The following is a 16,335-nucleotide window of genomic DNA, read 5'->3' as shown; positions in this document are numbered from 1 at the left end:
TTCAAGTGAAATGAAGAGTAACATGTCTCTCACTTTAAATCAAAAGCTAGAAATGGTTAAGCTTAGTGAGGAAGGCATACCAAAAGCTGAGATACGTGAGAATCTAGGCCTTTTCTGCCAGTTAGTCAAGTTGTGATTGAATAGGAAAAGTTCTTGAAGGAAATTACAAGCGCTATTCCAGTGAACATAGGAGTAATACATTGGAACAGCCTTATTGCTAATACGGAGAAAATCTGAGTGGTCTGGCTAGAAGGTCAGACCAGCCACAGCATTCCTTTAAGGCAAAACCTAATCTCGAGCAAGACACTAACTCTGAAGGGTGAGAGAGGTGAGGAAGCTGCGGAAGAGAAGTTTGAAGCTGGCAGGGTTTTTAGTTTATGAGATTGAAGGGAAAAAGCTGTCCCCGTAACGTAACAGTGCAAGATGAAGCAGCAAGTGCTGATGGAGAAGCTGCAGCAAGTCATCCAGATCTAGCTGTGATCATTGAGGAAGGTGGCTACTCTAACAAGAGATTTTCAGTGTGGGTGAAACACCCTTCTATTGGAAGATGCCATCTAGGACTTTGATTGCTAGAGAAGAGAAGTTAGTGCCTTCCTTCAGAGCTACGAAGAACAAGCTGACTCTCTTGTCTGGGGCTCAGGAAGCAGGTGACTGAAGTTGTTGAAGCCAGTGCTTGCTGACCATTCCAAAACTCCCGGGGCCCTTAGGAGTGATGCTGAATCTGCTCTTCCTGTGCTCTAGAGATGAAATGACAGCCTACGTGACAGCACGTCTTTTTATAGCATGGTTCACTGACTATTTTAAGCCTCCTGTTAAGGTCTACAGCTCAGAAGAAGATTCCGTACCGCTCGTTGAGAATGCATCTGGAGTTATTTTCATGTCTGCTTACACGCATCTGTTCTGCAGCCCATGGGCCAAAGAGTAACTTCAACTTTCAAATCTTTTCACTTAAGAAACACATTTTATAAGGCTATAGTTGCCATAGATAGTGATTCCTCTGATGGATCTGGGCAAAGTAAATTGAAAACCTTCTGGAAAGGATTCATCATTCTAGAGTTAAGATCATTTGTGATTCATGGGGGGAGGTCAAATTGTCAGCATTAACAGGAGTTTAGGGAGGAGGTCAAATTGTCAGTAGTAGCAGGAGTTTGGAAGAAAGTGATTCCAGCCATCATGGATGACTTTGAGGGTTCAAGCCTTCAGTGGAGGAAGGAACTGCAGATGTGGTGGGAATAGCAACAGAAGTAGAATTAGAAGAGGATCTTGAAGATGTGACTGAACTGCCACAATCTCATGATAAAATGTGAACGGATGAGGAGTTGCTTCTTGTTGATGGGCAAAGAAAGTGGTTTCTTGAGATGGAATCTACTCCTGCTGAAGTGCTGTGAACATTGTTGAAATGACAGCAAAGAATTTAGAATGTTACATAAACTTAATAAAACAGTGGCAGGGTTTGAGAGGATTGGCTTCGGTTTCAAAAAGAAGTTCTACTGTGGGTAAAATGCTGTCAAACAACATCACATGCTACAGAGAAATCTTTCACGAAAGGAAGAGTCAATGGATGTGGTAAACTTCATTGTTGTCTTATGTTAAGAAATTGCCACAGCCCCTCCAGTCTTCAGCAGCCACCGCCCTGGTCAGTCAGCAGTCGTCAGCATCAAGGTGAGGCCACCGCCCTGGTCAGTCAGCAGTCGTCAGCATCAAGGTGAGCCCCTCCGCCTGCAAAAAGATTGCGACTTGCTGAAGGCTCAGATGATGGTTAGCATTTTTAAGCAAGAAAGTATTTTTGAATTAAGGTGTGTATATATGTTTTTTTCTTTTTAGACATAATGCCGTTCCGTACTTAATAGACCACGGTATATTAAACCTAACTTTTATATGCACTGGGAAACCAAAAAGTTTCATGTGACTCACTGTGATATTTTCTTTAATGTGGTGATTGGAACCAGTTGTGCAGTATCTCTGTGGTCTGCCTGAATAGGACTAAGACCCATCTGCTTTTTGGGGATCCCCACCCTTCACCGTCTGTCTCTCTTCTCTCTTGGGCTGATCAGTTTTCCCATAAACAAATTGCGCATCCTGGCGTTCTGGGAAGGACTGGGGGTCCCTGAGTTGTCTGTTACCTTTACTTAGTGACCGGGGCTACCTTAGTGTCCATCCAGACCAGGCTTGCTGGGCGGGTCTCGGTGGTTGTCTGGCAGTGTGGGATTGGGTGGAGGACCCAGGAGTCTCTTTCCATCCAGACTTGCAGCCAGGTCTCCCCTTTCAGCCCTGCTTGCTCATGCGTCCTGGGAGTATCCAGTTCCTTCCGTTCCTGAGCCTGCTTGGGCTCTGCAGTGGGAACTGTATTTCTTCTTGACATTTGTTCCTCCCGCTCCCCTCTCCCCATTCTTAGTGTTCAGGTGTCATTGTCCTCTTGAATCAGCTACCACACATCCGTCTGCGGTCCAGCTTCTCACGTGTTTTGACTTCTCTCTGATTCCTTTCTGCCTTGTTTTCTTTGTCCTTGTTGGTGTATGCTTTTAGTTTTAAAAACTCCTTTATCCTCAATTTTATGATGTTTTTGAAGGGAGTGGAGGCACATTTGTTTAAGCTGTCATCTTCATCTAGAGGTGCAAATGCAAATTAACTGTCTGACTGTTGAGTGACCCTCTTCTGGCTTTTTGTGTTTGTTGACCTGGGAGCTTCTCAGAGGCTCTCTTGACCTGGCCTCCTCCTCATGTTCATGTATTGGGATGTGACCCTTTCTTGTTCCTTTTCTTTTCATGATTACTGAACCAGTTTGTTTTCTGTCATCTAGAATTTTTCAGACTCTCTGGTGTGTTACTGTTCTCATTCTTATTTTAAATTGAACTCTTATTTCATTCATTCATTCTGTTTTGATTTCTTAATAGCTTTTCTGTCCTCTCAGTTAAGACCTCGGGGAAATGGAAGATAGATGTTATTACTAGTTCACTGTTCTTGAACTGGAAGCTTCAGGTGACCAGAACTTAACCTGGTTGGTAACAATCCACACCCTTTTGTTTGCCTTTCAGCTGATGTAGCCCAGCAGTTCCAGTATGCTGTGCGGGTGATTGGCAGCAACTTCGCCCCAACTGTTGAAAGAGATGAATTTCTAGTAGCTGAAAAAATCAAGAAAGAGCGTATGTATTTTTCTTAAATGTCATGTGGTGGATTCTTAAACTTGTCAGAGCTTAAGCAGATGTATGTATGCATGTCTGTAGGTGTGTGTGTAGTTCCCAAGCACATTTTAATATTGGTACAAAGTAAGGACAAGTCAATTCTGTTGTAGAGTCAGAACTATGAGAACATAGTACTTTAGAATGTTTAATTCTGGGATGGTGCATAAAGCTTTTGCAAATCCTGGCACCTTAGAGAAGAAAGCTTTCCATTTGTTAGTTCTTGGCTGGCGAGTAGATTATCTGATTATCCCTGGCAGGGCTCTGCCGCCCTGCCTCGCCTCTGGAGAGCCTGCGTGGGAAGCTCGGCTCTGAGTAATGAGCCGCCACACATGAGCAGTCCTGTTTGAAAGGCGGTTTTTGCAGGTGGCCAGCTCTCCATCCTTATAGTTCTCTGGGCTGTATAACCGAAATGCAGTGGTACTTGTCAGCTGGCCTAGAAAAGAGGCCTGTGTGAAGGTCAGTGCATTTCCTTGCTGGGCCTCCCCATTAAACTGCCCAAGTGGAGTAGGCGTTGGCCTTGGGTCTCAGTAATAACTCCTTCTACAAGTTCATTTGGCCTTGGGTCTCAGTAATAACTCCTTCTAGAAGCCCATTTGGCCTTGGGTCTCAGTAATAACTCCTTCTAGAAGCCCATTTGGCCTTGGGTCTCAGTAATAATACCTTCTAGAAGTTCTGCATGGCACAGTTTTCCACACCTGGTGGTTGCATTATGAACTGTGTTTGGCCCATGGTCTATGGAGGTCCCATTTTAGAACTGTGTGACTGCACTGGATGGCAAGTCAGCTGGGGCTAGAGTTGAAGGTGTGACCCAGCGAACTTCACCTAAACATAGTTCAGGGCTGGATTAGCAGTGGAAGTCTGAAATGATCCATCTGCTGTTACGATGCAGAGCACTGGGGAATAAAAATGGGGTATTTAAACTGCTGTTAACGTATTAAAATTTATTTTCCTCAATGTCTGTAAAACAACATGAGAAAACTATACTCTCCTTGAAACCTAAACCATTTTACCCATTTGAGATGATTACTGAAGACTCCAGCAGTTAGGTACTGCATTAACAGCCCGTTTCCTTTACAAAGTCACATTTCATGGCCTCAGGGTGAGCATATTACATGTATTTAAACATGCTACTACTATCCATGTGTCAGTAGCTAAAAATCAAGTTCGTTTAAACTCGTACTTAAAGAACTGACAGCTACATTGCTGCAATGGATATTCAAGGGAGTCTGGGATTTTCCTTTTAAAGAAGAAAACTGCAACAGTGTAGAGTTTGTGTTTCCTGTGTGTGTTGCGTTTTGAGATTAAGGCATGTTGTGTGTTGACTGACTCGGGTGCCTCTCGGGTGTCCCCAGCTCTTCTTGGGAACCTCCAGTGAGCACCACCTCCTTCAGCACCTATAGTCCTCTCCTGTGATGGACACTGTTTATTTGTCGTGTTTTACGAATGCTTAGACATTTGAAATTTGATTACAGTTGTTGATAGATTAGTTGAGTTATGGTAGCTTTGCTCTCTGGAATAATACTGAAAAGTTAATTTTCCATTTGATATAACCGACCTCGAATATAAAGTGCTAGTGTTCTATACTGAAACAAATTGCAAAAGTGATCATGTGTGACAAACCTTTTCCACACTGGCAGGTGGGGTACATTGTAAGTGGAGATGTGTTATAATTTAATAGAGAAGCAATTTAATAGAGAAACATCACTTATTTGTGAATACTATGTGTTCATTTTTCTTATTTTATTGTGCTGTGACTGTAGTGCATGTATGAATTAGTGCCAATCTCATTCTATAGAAAGAGCATCGCTTGATTTCATGGTTGTAACTGGAGTCTGTTTATGTGTTGTAAATACAGTAAATTATATCAAATTTTAATTGCATTCATTTTGTTGAATGCATTTTACATAGTATATTTAAGATAGCTTTCCTTTTCTATAGAGGAAGAGTCGAAGGTACAGTTATGATTAGATTATGTGATCTCTGGTACGTGCTTCATACCAAAGTCCGTTTTTAACTAAAGAGCATGGGGTTGTCTGTAAAGTCAATCATTGTCTTCGTACAAATGAATTAGAACGTTTAATGATAAATGTGATTGACTGATGAGCTTTTTATAAAGTCATACTACTAAAATGGGATAAATACAAAGGTTCATTAGAGAGTGTTGAAATGACAAGTTAGCCTTCGAAAGTGGCACCTTTTCTAGTGGGTGTAAGAGCTTCTTTGAGAGGCACCTGCGCACAGGTGGTGTTTGCAGTGTTGTAAATGTGAGCAAAGTGAGTTCTCTTCCCCCAGGGAACCCAATATGACCGCAGCTTCTCCTCCTTCATGGAACAGAACATAGAATGAACTTCTCATTTGCTGCAGCTGCTTTCAGATAATTTGTAAGTGTAGCTGGAACAGCCAAAGACATTTGTTAATCAGATAAATTGGTGGATGAAAATTAATAAGCTATTTTGAATTTTATTTTGAAACAGTAATTGATTATGACATTTAATACTAAAGGTGAAACATTGCTGTGTATCTTAATAAAAATGTTTAGGATGTGTAGTTTCCAAGTGGAATGAATGACCATGAATATTGTACTGTTTACTGCCCTTGGATTCAGGATTCCTGGTATTTTCACTTTCCATCCCTACCTCCAAGTGACTACTGTTAATTAGTTACAGTGATCATAGTTTGCCTTACTGTTGATTAATATTTGTAGATGGACTGTAAGTAATCCCATTATTTCTTTTTTTTTTTTTTTTTTTTTTTTTGAGGCGGAGTCTCGCTCTGTCGCCCGGACTGGAGTGCAGTGGCCAGATCTCAGCTCACTGCAAGCTCCGCCTCCCGGGTTTACACCATTCTCCTGCCTCAGCCTCCCGAGTAGCTGGGGACTACAGGCGCCCGCCACCTCGCCCGGCTAGTTTTTGTATTTTTAGTAGAGACGGGGTTTCACCGTGTTAGCCAGGGTGGTCTCGATCTCCTGACCTCGTGATCCGCCCGTCTCGGCCTCCCAAAGTGCTGGGATTACAGGCTTGAGCCACCGCGCCCGGCCAATCCCATTATTTCTATTACCTTACCTAATTTTCACATAAACTCTTTGATCCCAGCCTAATATTTTCCATACTTTACAAATGTCAGGGAGGTTAGATGAATTGATCGGATTCATAGAGCTTAAAAGTTGCCCATCATCTAATTTGACAATGGCTTTTGACTCTGAATTCATCACTTGCGAGTTATGTTATTGTAGGTGAAATAGTATCATACAATGAATTTTGGTGTTTGTAATTACTACGCTTATTTTCTTTCTGCCTTTTCAGTTATTCGACAACGAAGAGAAGCAGATGCTGCATTATTTTCAGAACTCCACAGAAAACTTCATTCACAGGTACAGTGCAGAATTCTGGAAGTCATTAGACTCATTGTTGAGGATATGATAAGTGGTATAGGAACCTTTGAATGTTTTTTGTGATACCTTATTAAACTTTTCTATAATTGGTAATTGCTTTTAATTGTAGATTGTATTTGCTTTTTTGTGTCAGCTTCAATATTAGAAGTTTTAGCTAGGTTTAGTGCTAAATTGCTTATAAAGATGAGTGAAACTACAGTGGGAAAGTCAACAATTTGTGAGTTTGTATTGTAGTCGCTTAAATACACTGCTGGGAGGAAGCACATTGGTAGAAGTCTTGACTTATCTTCATATAATAGCTAAACTTCGATTGATAAACTTATTCATTGGGTCATAATTTGTACTGCCATAGTGAATAATGAAAAAATTGATTTTGAATGTGGTTGGATATTGATACTTGAAAATGAATGATTTTTCTAACCTTTTTTTTCTTTTGAGATGCGGTTTCGCTGTGTTCCCCAGGCTGGTCTCAAACTCCTGGGCTCAAGCGATCCTCCTGCCTGGGCCTCCCAACTAGCTGGGACTACAGGTGCATGCCACCAAGCCCAGCCTTGTGTTTTCATAAAAGATTTTGGCAGCCTGGAATGCCAATACATTAATTGAATCGTAGGGTGAGATTTTTGTGAATTCTGACTATAAAGGAACTTAGTTCATCTAGCTTTCTTTCCTTTTATGGAGAAGAAAGTGAATCTAGAGAGGTTTAGTGCTTTGCGCAACAAATACTATTAGTGTTACACAGTGAAAGTGATTGAGTTAGGCCTAATGCCTAATTAAACTTCCTCTGTTGTTATATTGTACTCTTGAAACACGCTTAGTTCATTTGCTGCCCATTTTGATTCCTTAATTGTTTGACTTGGATTTACTGTTTTAAGCATGCTTTTTTCCATAATATTTGTGATATTATCTTTGTAATGTTTACAGAGTAAGAAATAGGAACCTTTTTTGTCCATTCATTTCCAGGCAAATTATTTCAAACTGCTGTAGCATTTGCTTTTCTTAAATCTTTCTCCATGTTTAAGACCATTTTCTACACACTGAATGTTAAAAAGATTTGCTTATTGGATACCATATTTCTCCAGATTCTTAGCCTTACCAAGGTCCCCAAAGGGAGATTTCATCTGGTAAAAGCTGTTGTGCTCGTTAATATCAGCCATTGGATGAAAACATGTTTAGACACCTTGTGACTTAGAAGGGTTGTTTTCCAACATTTTGTTTGGAGCTGTGAATGTTTCTTCCTAAATACCAATGTTAAATAGTGGCCTGCTTCCTAGGGCTCGCCCCCAAAACTGATTTGCTTGGCTTTTTCATTGCATGACTGAAACATGAAAAATACTAAGAAGTCATAGTATAAGACCAACGATTAAACAAAGTAGAATGGCAGATTCAGGTTAGTAGCCATTCCATCATTTTACCAAAAATGGCTCTGCAGAAGTGTGAAGGTTGTTGATCCTATTTTTTTATCTTGTCTTAGTCAGGGCCCCATGTGTGGGTGTGCTGTGCAGACCATGGGGATGAGAGGTCAAAGGTGCAGGCGACTATTTGCTCTTGTTCTTGTTAGACCTGGAGGGAAGGAGTCGGGAATGGAAGGAGGGTCCAGGCGGACGTGGAGGTGGGAGTAGAGTGCCGTGGTGTTCTTGAGTTGGGTCTGAAGCGTGGCTGAGCAGGAAAGGCCGAGCGGGGAGGATGGCTTATGAGGCTAGTAGAACAAGAACATTGTGCAGCTGGACTGCCCAGGCAGGGCTGGGGCTTTGAGGGCAGGGAATGAACGACGTGCAGGTGCTGTGGCCACAGGGTAGGTGGTGCCCTGTTGACGAGGGGTGTTCTGGTGTGGCAGTGTCGGGAAAGCTGAGATCAGCTCTTGTGCTGGGCACTAAGCAGCTGCTTTGCAAAGATGTGTATTTGGTGTTCCTCTAGCTCTTACCATGTCCTGATAAGACTTTCTTCATGTACAATTCAGTTTGTGCACAGTTTTAAAAGTTTTATACCTGAACTTGCGGTCCTGTAGTTTCAGAGTCTGAGGTGGCGGGTCTGAAGTGGTTTCGGAATGGCTAAAAGCATCTGTACTGCCAGAGTGATGGGAACGATCGGGGTTCCCCCACCAGGTCTCTCCTCTACCCACTCCTGCCCCCTCTGAGCTCTGGAGGCCTGGTGGATTGTACTCGTGGCCTCTCGCTGTGTGTCTCCTGGTTGGCTTCATCTGGAACTGGCTTAAGCCCCAGGGTGAATCCAGAGTTGGGAGAGGGATGACACCAAACTGTCATCTCCCTTGCTGCTGGGCAGCTGTTTGTCAGTGGCGTAGCTGTGCCCACAGCTCCTGAGGGCAGGCGCTGCCCTGTGTTGGGCCCTCCTGGAGCCTGCGGCTACTGTCTCCAGCCCTGATCCCTCTGGTCTCGGGGTCATTAGTAGCTTCTGGCTGGTGGTGTTCCACCCTAGTGGGTCGTGGCTGGTGGTGTTCCCTAGTGGGTCCTGGCTGGTGGTGTTCCCTAGTGGGTCCTGGCTGGTGGTGTTCCACCCTAGTGGGTCCTGGCTGGTGGTGTTCCCATAGTGGGTCCTGGCTGGTGGTGTTCCCATAGTGGGTCCTGGCTGGTGGTGTTCCCAGACTGCCTCACCGTCTCCTGTGGTTTCTGTCCACACCTTCGTATCAAATGGTCTTCAGCAGACTGAAGAGATCCTGGGTGTTTTATACTTGCTCTTTTTATAGTTAAAAAATGCTGCCTCCTCCTTTATGTCACTTGCTAGGTTTTTGGTGCATAATTTTGTTCATTTTTGAAATTTCTCCACCCTTCACCCTCAAATACATCTTTGCTAAAATAAAATCTGAGATTTTTAACCTAGCAGTTTCTTAGTGCAAAGGTAGAACATTTCCTGCCGTCTTTCCCTTCACCTACCGGTCATTTCACTTAGAGACTCCCTGAAAACTCCCACAGGTTCTCACAACTTGGCATCCTCTGAGCTGAAGGGAGCATTGCGCCTTATTCCACCCTTCTGGGCATCCATTCGCATCCACCTGCACGCTGCATGCTCTTTCTTCTGTGTTCTCTCTTTTGGTGAATGACAGCGCCATTGATCTTGCCCCCTATGAGAACCTGAGTGTCATCTTGACTCCCCAGCTATACCTCTTGTTTGGAGTTGGACAGACCTGGGTGTGAACCCTGCATGTAGCTCTGTGATTTGGGTGAGTTATTCATGTTTGCTGTCCTTCGTTCTCTCATTTGTGGCATGAAGAGAATAAGCCCTGTCATAGTGTGGTTGTGACGATGACAGGATTTAATGCGTGGAAAGAGCTAAAGGTTGGCGGCCACTTGGCTCCTTGGTCCTGGGCCTGAGTGCCTGAGCCTCACGAGCCCCTGATGCCGGCTTGCAGGGACTCGCCAGGGACATGTGCCTGAGCACACACTTGGCTCACTGTATTGCATTCAGCTGCTCGCATCTTCCTCTCATGTTGTCCCCTCCAGCCAGTTCGTCACTTGTGTGGTGATGGTGCCTCTCCCCGGGACGTCCTTCGCAGGCTTCCTGCTGTTGTCTTTACCTCCAAATCCAAGTTTCTTGGTGCAGCGTGGAGGCCTCATTCTGACGTCAGCTTCCCTCCTGACTCCTGGCCTTTGTCAGGTTGCTGTGTTCACCTGTCTGTCCCTCTGCACAGTCCGTCTTTCTAGGAGACTCGAGTCTCCTGCAGGAGCCCTGTCGTGAGCTGTGAAGTGCCGTTTGACACGTTGCATCTGCCCACTTGTCTGTTGCCTGTGATGAGACACGCTCCATCAGGGCTGGGTCTGTTTCTTATCCTTGTGGCCCTGGCTGGGGAATTAGTTGAGTTTCTGAAAAAGCCTATGTCAACCAATTTTTTGAAGTTAGACAGTAATTTAAATACCTGGGATGAGCTTACTTTTAAAATAAACTTTCAGAGAATGTATTATGTAATGGAGAGTTCACATAATATAAGCAATCATCTCGTCATTTGTTTTGTAAATAAAGGTACTTACATATTGTAGCCTGTGCATGCAAAAGGTAAGGCTGTATGAATAGAGTGTACTGAGGTTTGGCTGCTGTTATGTTTGTGAATCAGACTGGTGTGATACACAATTGGAAATTAATGAAATCTGTGTGATGACCCTTGCATAGAAACCTATGGGTTAGTTATCTTGACAACTAAGTGCTTCAGACCCATGTATATATATATTTTTTTGAGACAAAGTCTTGCTGTCTCCCAGGCTGGAGTGCAGTGGTGCGATCTCAGCTCACTGCAACCTCTGCTTCCCAGGTTCAGCGATTCTCGTGTCTCAGCCTCCCACGTAGCTGGGAGTACAGATGCATGATGCTACGCCTGGCTAATTTTGTATTTTTAGTAGAGATAGGGTTTTGCCATGTTGGCCAGGCTGATCTTGAACTCCTAACCTCAGGTGGTCCTCCTGCTTTGGCCTCCCAAAGTGCTGGGATTACAGGCGTGAGCCCCTGTTCCCGGCCCAGACCTACATCTTGACTTTAGGTACACATGATGCTGAGACTAACTTCTGCTTGTGGCTTAAATGGGATGTTGATAAAGGAAAAAATAATTCATATATTTTTATGATGGCTTTGTCTCATAATTATGGTTTTGGGGACATTGTAAGAATTATTTCAGGGGAGACGATACTGTTATTCAGCAATAAGGTAACTTAAAAAACTTTTCTTATTGGGGACTTTAGAGCTAGTTAATAGGGGAGCGAAAGACCCAAGGGTGTTGGTTGCATGAGGACATTTGCTTCCGCCTTCGGGTGGGTGGCACTGTTGTAAATGCTTATGAACTGTTAGACTTGACGTCACTATGTGAATTTTGAAATGCATTTCTAGTTTGGAAATACAGTTCAGGAAAGAGGAAAATAAGACTGGAGAGTAATATAAAAATCGTTCTTTTAATGTTAACTTTTTTCCAAACAGGGAGTTTTGAAAAATAAGTGGTCGATACTCTACCTCTTGCTGAGCCTCAGTGAGGACCCACGCAGGCCGCCAAGCAAGGTAAGCAGGCTTTGTCTTCGTGTTTTTGGGTCTGTCGGGACACTCTGGCAGACTTTGATAAGAAACGGCTTCTGCAGCTAAGAAAATCGTGCTAGGAAAGCAACAAGCTTGTCTGGTCGTGGAAGGTCAAGAGATTTCTTTGACTTTTTCTTTTTAAGCGCGTTTTTAGTCAGCGTGCAGTTTCTTGAAGATGTTTTTCAGAATTTTGTTATTCAGACAACAATGGATGATTAAAGAGAGAATAAATGGTCAGTTTTCAAGATGTTTACTTTGTGAAGTTACTGATACCGGCACCGATTGGTACTTCTTTAGGAGTTTTTCATGCTCTCAGTTGTGAGCGTTCCTTACTTTTGTGCCAGTGAAACCCTGTCATCACCGGGCTGAGTGTCTGTCCCCTGCAGTATGTCAGAGTGATTCTGGTGCTCTGTGCCCCAGAGTCTGCTCTAATAAAGTACCCACCAGAGACCTGGGAGTGCAAAGAGGTTGAAGCGTGTGGGTGAAAGCGTTCTGTCTATTGCTAAAGGCTTCGTCTGAGCAATCATTATATATTAATATACATGTGAAGCATATAGATATGAATAGAGGCAGTCATTATTTAATAATGCCTAACTTTAAAAAATATTTAAGTTTCAGTTTGCTTGAATCCGCATGTGTGTTTAGTTATCAGACAATGTAGTAGTTGTTGGAGTTCAGAAAATTTTCTAAAACTTTATCAGTTTAGGCATATTTCAAAAGCGTAACATCTAATTTATTGTTTAATGAAGTATGGAATCCAAATCCATTTACAGAAACAGAAGGAAAATCTGAATATAAATGACCTTTTTAGGTCTGGGAAACGGTTCTGTCATTTTCTGTCTCTGCTCTCAGCGTGTTTCTCTTTTCAGGTCTCTAGCTATGCTACGCTGTTTGCTCAGGCCTTACCCAGAGATGCCCACTCAACCCCTTACTACTATGCCAGGCCTCAGACCCTTCCCCTGAGCTACCAGGATCGGAGTGCCCAGTCAGCCCAGAGCTCCGGCAGCGTGGGCAGCAGTGGCATCAGCAGCATCGGCCTGTGTGCCCTCAGTGGCCCCGCGCCTGCTCCACAATCTCTCCTTCCGGGGTAAGGCCACGCCGACGTGCACAGATTCTCTGTGTGTTAGAAACAGAGACTCCTGCAAGTTGTTAACCAGACATCGGTGTTCACCCGCAGTGTCAGTGTCAGTGGGCTTCGTACGTGCCAGACAGCGTTCTGGGCACTGTGTCCCACGCTCTCCGTCTCTGAGTGTTACTCCTCTTCACAGCCGTGTCACCCCTCTTCACAGCCGTGTCACCCCTCTTCACAGCCGTGTCACCCCTCTTCACAGCCGTGTCACCCCTCTTCACAGCCGTGTCACCCTTCACAGCCATGTCACTCCTCTTCACAGCCGTGTCACCCTTCACAGCCGTGTCACTCCTCTTCACAGCTGTGTCACCCCTCTTCACAGCCGTGTCACCCCCTCTTCACAGCCGTGTCACCCCTCTTCACAGCCGTGTCACCCTTCACAGCCATGTCACTCCTTCACAGCCGTGTCACCCCTCTTCACAGCCGTGTCACCCCTCTTCACAGCCGTGTCACCCCTCTTCACAGCCGTGTCACCCCTCTTCACAGCCGTGTCACCCCTCTTCACAGCCGTGTCACCCTTCACAGCCATGTCACTCCTCTTCACAGCCGTGTCACCCTTCACAGCCGTGTCACTCCTCTTCACAGCTGTGTCACCCCTCTTCACAGCCGTGTCACCCCTCTTCACAGCCGTGTCACCCCTCTTCACAGCCGTGTCACCCTTCACAGCCATGTCACTCCTCTTCACAGCCGTGTCACCCCTCTTCACAGCCGTGTCACCCCTCTTCACAGCCGTGTCACCCTTCACAGCCATGTCACTCCTCTTCACAGCCGTGTCACCCTTCACAGCCGTGTCACTCCTCTTCACAGCTGTGTCACCCTTCACAGCCGTGTCACTCCTCTTCACAGCCGTGCTACCCCTCTTCACAGCCGTGCTACCCCTCTTCACGGCCGTGCTACCCCTCTTCACGGCTGTGTTACTCCTCTTCAGGGCTGTGTTACTCCTCTTCACGGCTGTGTTACCCTCTTCATGGCTGTGTTACTCCTCTTCACGGCCGTGTTACTCCTCTTCACAGCTGTGTTACTCCTCTTCAGAGCTGCCCTATGGCAGTTCTTTCCACTTTGTAATCGACAGAGCTGGCTGTAAAGTTCTGGCCAGTTCTCAGCTGTCACTGAAGTGTCCATCACGAAGCAGCTTGAAGTACCCTGTGCAAAGCCCTTCATCTAGAGGTTCTCTGACTTGTGTGCTCAGATTTTTCCCTTAGGGAATAGTGACTTCTTTGTTGATGTACGTTTTTCTCCTCACTGGATTCTTTAATAAATTGTTAAGTAAACTAAAATAAGGTTGAACTTTCCTTGAGTGCTGAGATCTTTAAGGATTGTGACATTTTAGTGCATATGAATTAAGATGATGAAATGCAGGAATGCAAAGCGAAGGTGTTATGTACGTGGTCAAAGCACGTTTTCAGGAAATACAGGATTTACAGCTGAGAATCAAGCAGGTGCCGTTGTCATTCATGGATGGAACTTTGTTTTTCTTTGTTTTTAATTACGCATTCTTCCTATATGTAGATAAATAGGTGGCTTTGCTTTTTGCCATAGTTGATTCCTGGAAATCGCATTAAAGTGGATTATCATAAAGTAGATATTTTTCCAGAAAAATAGTGACCAAGGATTTAGCATCAAATAAATGGTGTTTTCCGTATGAATGTAACAGAATTATTAAATCATTTTGTGATTTATACAATTATGTTCAAGATACTCAAAAACAGAATGTGTGTTCTATACATATGAATTACTAATGGGGTCTAGCATTCTATAAAGAAAACGCAAAGCATTTAAAAACAGAACTTGACACATTTAATCTAGAATTTAAGTTCCAGCTAAAAGAATCAATTGACATTCTCATTTATACCTTAGAATTTAAATTAATTATTGTTATCGTATTAAAAATCTGTATAGAGAACTTTGAACTGAAAGTCTTTTAGAATTGTCCTCTTAAATTTAGAACTATGCCCAAAGACATAGTTTTAGTGAATGTTGTTGACTTCTTTCCTGATGAAAATGGAATAAAATAAGAACTGTTTTAGTTCTTTCCTGTTCTCCTTACTTCATGAGTGGATTGTGGATGAACCCCTCTAATATTGCACCAGTACTTAATTCCAAGCTCTGGCATCTGGAAACTAGTGCAGCTGAGGTTCTCATTTTTGTATTTTGCAGTCCCAGGAAGTGATATTTAGTTGCATCTGTCAAAACTGACGCTATTAGAAATCAGCTATGAGGTTCTTACATTTTTCAAAAAACAACTTTGACATAGTCTCAAAATTGCTGACAAGCCATGTTGACCTTGAATATGCATTTGCCTTAGATTTTATATATTTGTATATGTTAGGAGTTAATTGAAAATTACAGTGTTTCTTTTCATAGTGAGCACCCTGAAGGCTGAAGACAGGTGTGGCCAGGCACCTGGGACAGTGTCACAGTGACTCAATTCTACTCAGTACATGGGGACTGAACAAGAGTTGTTGATTCTGAAATTAAAATAAGTAGAGAATTTCAAAGTGGTTATAGGGTGGGTATATGTTTATGAAGAAAAGCCAAATAGATTTTGATATTAATGGTAAGAAAAATATATGTAAGGTAGCAGTAAGATGATTTTTCAGCCACTGTGTTGGGTCTGAACGCTAGGCCAAGGGTCCCAAGGAGGCTTGGCCAAGTTCAAGGGACTTGGGACTGTCTGTTATTGATATATTGGGTTAGGGTAAAGTCACGGTATCAGCTATCTGAGATTTATAAATTTACATAATTCACAATAGTAATACAAGAGAAATTTCTAGGGACACTTTTGTCTCTTCAGTGAATCGTCTGGCTATTAGAAGATAATACATGTTTCTTTTTTTAGACAGTCTCATCAAGCTCCGGGAGTAGGAGATTGCCTTCGACAGCAGTTGGGGTCACGACTCGCATGGACTTTAACTGCAAATCAGCCTTCTTCACAAGCCACTACCTCAAAAGGTGTCCCAAATGCTGTGTCTCGCAACATGACAAGGTCCAGGAGAGAAGGGGATACGGGTTGTGAGTAAAGATCTATGTTTATACAGCTTTTCTGTGACCGTTTGGAATTCGGCCTTTCCTTATTTTAAAGTACGGCCCAGGAGCCCCACCTCAAACCTTTTAGTGGTTTCTTCTTGTTCTTATGATGAAGTCCAGAGTCCCTAGTGGTCTGCGGCACCTTGGGGAGTCTGGCTTTCCACCCCAGGCTACCCGGACTTTTTCCTCCCAGCACAGTCTGCTTTTTGGCTGCTCGTCCTTGTGGCCTCCTCCCCACACATCTCTCTTCTTTGCTGTTCCTCATCGCATTCTCCCTGTCTGTCTTCATCCTGCCATTCTCCCTGGGAAAGTCTTTAAGGCTGGGTTAGACCCCCTAGTAAAAGTCATCTTCTTCCACCAAAGTCTTAAGTCCACAGAGGGGCTATGTCTGTTTCATTTACGGGGCCGGTGCTTAGCATAGTGCCTAGCATGTTGAAGACAGTCCCTGAGGAATTACTCGATGGTGAGATGAATACCTCATGGAGGGTTTTAAAGCCCTGCTAGATTCCAAAAGGAAGCCTAAGTTTCTTTCTTGAGAACACTACAGTTAGCAGCGTTTGAAACATGAGTGTCCTGAAAATAGAGGATTGGGCTTCCCT

The 16,335-nt window shown here is 43.8% G+C and overlaps 1 protein-coding gene across 1 annotated transcript in view; it reads left to right on the top strand.

The window, feature by feature from the left end:
- Positions 1-16,335, top strand: part of TUBGCP3 (tubulin gamma complex associated protein 3) — a 94,179-nt gene that overhangs the window by 15,508 nt on the left and 62,336 nt on the right. Inside the window, exons 2-6 of the mRNA XM_010360087.2 lie at positions 3,036-3,143; positions 6,485-6,552; positions 11,488-11,565; positions 12,450-12,667; positions 15,549-15,721. Coding sequence (XP_010358389.1) covers positions 3,036-3,143; positions 6,485-6,552; positions 11,488-11,565; positions 12,450-12,667; positions 15,549-15,721 — 645 coding nt within the window. The remainder of the gene's footprint in view (positions 1-3,035; positions 3,144-6,484; positions 6,553-11,487; positions 11,566-12,449; positions 12,668-15,548; positions 15,722-16,335) is intronic.

Source organism: Rhinopithecus roxellana, chromosome 18, assembly GCF_007565055.1.
Source record: "Rhinopithecus roxellana isolate Shanxi Qingling chromosome 18, ASM756505v1, whole genome shotgun sequence".
In the NCBI taxonomy this organism is placed as follows: domain Eukaryota; kingdom Metazoa; phylum Chordata; class Mammalia; order Primates; family Cercopithecidae; genus Rhinopithecus; species Rhinopithecus roxellana.
This window is presented reverse-complemented; position numbering and strand designations above follow the sequence as displayed.